This window comes from Austrofundulus limnaeus, unplaced genomic scaffold, assembly GCF_001266775.1.
Source record: "Austrofundulus limnaeus strain Quisiro unplaced genomic scaffold, Austrofundulus_limnaeus-1.0 Scaffold1, whole genome shotgun sequence".
In the NCBI taxonomy this organism is placed as follows: domain Eukaryota; kingdom Metazoa; phylum Chordata; class Actinopteri; order Cyprinodontiformes; family Rivulidae; genus Austrofundulus; species Austrofundulus limnaeus.
The window spans coordinates 7,064,831-7,067,599 of NW_013952403.1; the positions used below are offsets into that span (position 1 = coordinate 7,064,831).

The following is a 2,769-nucleotide window of genomic DNA, read 5'->3' on the forward strand; positions in this document are numbered from 1 at the left end:
GCAAACATTTTTGTTTTAAGTATCTCTTACCTCTTCAGAGGTCTTCCTCCTGTCAGGTAACACCAGAGTGTTTGCATGACTTCCGGGTCCTATAGTAGATCCTATACTCATCCTGGGTCCAACTAACATGTAGCGTTTGTCTCCAGATCTGTACTGGATACTGTGACACAGTGTCCCATCATAATTAGCCTCCTGCAGATATTTAGAAGTATAGTCTGTGGATTTGGAGCACTGCATTGCAATCAGCACGATGATGCTGATGAGGAACAGAACTGACACTGAGCCCAGAGTGATGATGAGGTAAAAAGTCACATTATTGTCCTCCTCATCTTTTGCTGCACTTTTCACATCAGAAGCTGCAAAAGCCTCTTTGGGCTCCACCAGTTTGACAATGACAGTAGCTGTTGCTGACAGGGACACGTTGCCATTGTCTTTGACCAGTATGAGCAGTTTATGCTCAGCCTCGTCTGTCTCTGTGAATGAGCGAAGTGTTCTGATCTGTCCTGTGTAGCGGTCCAAACCAAACAGACTGTGGTCACTGACTTCCTGCAGTGAGAACAGGAGCCAGCCGTTATATCCTATATCAGCATCATAGGCTCTGACTTTAGTCACCAAGTGTCCTGCGTTCACGTTGCGGGGAATCTCCTCCACGCCTTCAGCAGAACCGTTGGAGCTGACTGGATACAGGATGACTGGAGCGTTGTCGTTCTGATCCAGAATGAACACGTTCACTGTCACGTTGCTGCTCAGAGACGGAGCTCCAGAATCTGTGGCCACAACTTGGAACTGGAAAGTTTTGATACTTTCAAAGTCAAAACTTTTTAACGCTACAATGGCTCCGGTTTCAGAGTTTATGTTTAGAAACGAAATAAGAATATTATCTTTGCCCGCTTCCCGCAAAAGTTGATAAGAAATTTGTGCGTTCTCATTTTCATCACGGTCAAYCGCTTTAACAGAAAACACAGCGGCTCCTGGGTCATTCCCTTCTGTCACATAAAACGTATAAGGACTCAGTAAAAARTCTGGCTTGTTGTCATTCACATCTGACACCARAACGCTAATTGTCTTTTCACAACTTAGTGATGGCTGACCTGCATCGTTTGCAACTACTGTTATGACAAAATGCGCCTGTGTCTCTCTGTCTAGAGATGATTTGGTAATTAAGGAGTACATTTTATCTTGTAAGGATGGAGATAATCCGAATGGAGCTTCGTTATTTATGGAACAAATAACCTTTCCATTCAGACCAGAATCTAAATCATTTYCACTGATCAGAGCGACAGTTGTTCCTGGTGGTGAGTTTTCAGGAATCGAACTGGAAAATGACGTCACTTCAATCTCAGGTGGGTTATCATTCAAGTCCACTATTTTAATATTTAAGTTCCTCTGTGCCGACAGAGGAGGGAGTCCTTTGTCTGATGCTTGGATTTCAAGCTGATATTTGTCCCTCTCCTCATAGTCTATCAAACCTTTTACAGTTATGTCACCCGTTGATGGGTCAATGTCAAAAAGCTTAAAGAATTTACGATTCACGCTGTTGCTAAAGGAATAAACCACCTCTCCATTCCTCCCGTCGTCTAAATCAGTTGCATTGATAGTTATAACCGCGGTGCCCAGCGGGGAGTTTTCCTCAAGCGTTACTGAGTAAACGTCTTTAGAGAACACAGGCGCATTATCATTTACATCCAGAACGTTTATTAAAATGTTGACGTCACCAGAATTCGGAGGTTTCCCCCCATCCAGAGCAGTCAGAACCAATTTGTGGCTGGGTGATGTTTCTCTGTCTAACGATTTCTGAACAATCAGGACAGGTATTTTACCGTCCTCTCCTGTGTCTTTCACCTCGAGGCGGAAGTGATCATTAGAGCTGAGTTTATAACGTTGAATGGAAAACTGACCCCCGTCCGCATCGCGCGCAGCCTGCAAAGGAATACGCACGCCGGGCAGAACTGACTCTGAAATCTCCAGTGTGGTTTCTTTCTCTGGGAAAGTAGGGGAGTGGTCGTTAATATCCAGCACTTCAACAGCAACATAGTGAACCTCCAGCGGGTTCTCCAGAACCGTTTTTAGATTGATTTCACACGCACTGATCCGCTCGCACACCTCTTCCCTGTCGAGCTGTCGGCTCACATAAAGGTTCCCATCGCTCTGATCCAGGCGGAAGAGAGGATCAGTCGCACTTGAAGCAATCCTGTATTTTCTGTCTTTCAGCGTGCGTTTATCTAAACCGAGATCGTTTGCTACATTTCCAACCACAGTCCCGTCCTTCACTTCCTCGGAGATGGAATATTTTAGCTGCGCGGAGGCAGCGCCACACAGAAACAAAGCCACCACACACCCGAGCCATCGTCCTCCCAGCATTGTTCCACGGCGTCCTGTTTGTCCCATCATCGAAACAAATCCATTAAATGCGTCGTGCAGTGATAATTAGTCCAACATGGCCAATTACACAAAAGCGCGAGATCACTCCGGGGAATATTACAGACAGTATACAACTCAGCGATCGGCTAACATTCAGCTGAGGGCTGGATGAAAAAATGGAAGAGGTGGAACTAACATGCAGTGACGAAAAACTGGACACGTTAATAAAGCAGCACACTGACGCCATGTGATGCTGTTGCTCACTAAATCTAAAATACAAGTGTGTAGGTTTTTTTTCCTCTTTATTTTACCTTGTGTATTATTAAAAATAATCACAGTCATATCTGGAAACTGACAAAATTGTGTCTGATTTAAAATATAATTTAAAATATATTGAGGCTTCAAACT

At 44.4% G+C, this 2,769-nt stretch overlaps 1 protein-coding gene across 1 annotated transcript in view; it reads right to left on the minus strand.

Moving 5' to 3' along the window:
- The window catches only part of LOC106516855 (protocadherin gamma-C3-like), a 9,916-nt gene continuing 7,147 nt past the window's right edge, over nucleotides 1-2,769 (minus strand). The window contains exon 2 of the mRNA XM_014007415.1: nucleotides 1-30. Within this exon, the coding sequence (XP_013862869.1) occupies nucleotides 16-30 (15 nt within the window). The 3' untranslated portion in view covers nucleotides 1-15. The remainder of the gene's footprint in view (nucleotides 31-2,769) is intronic.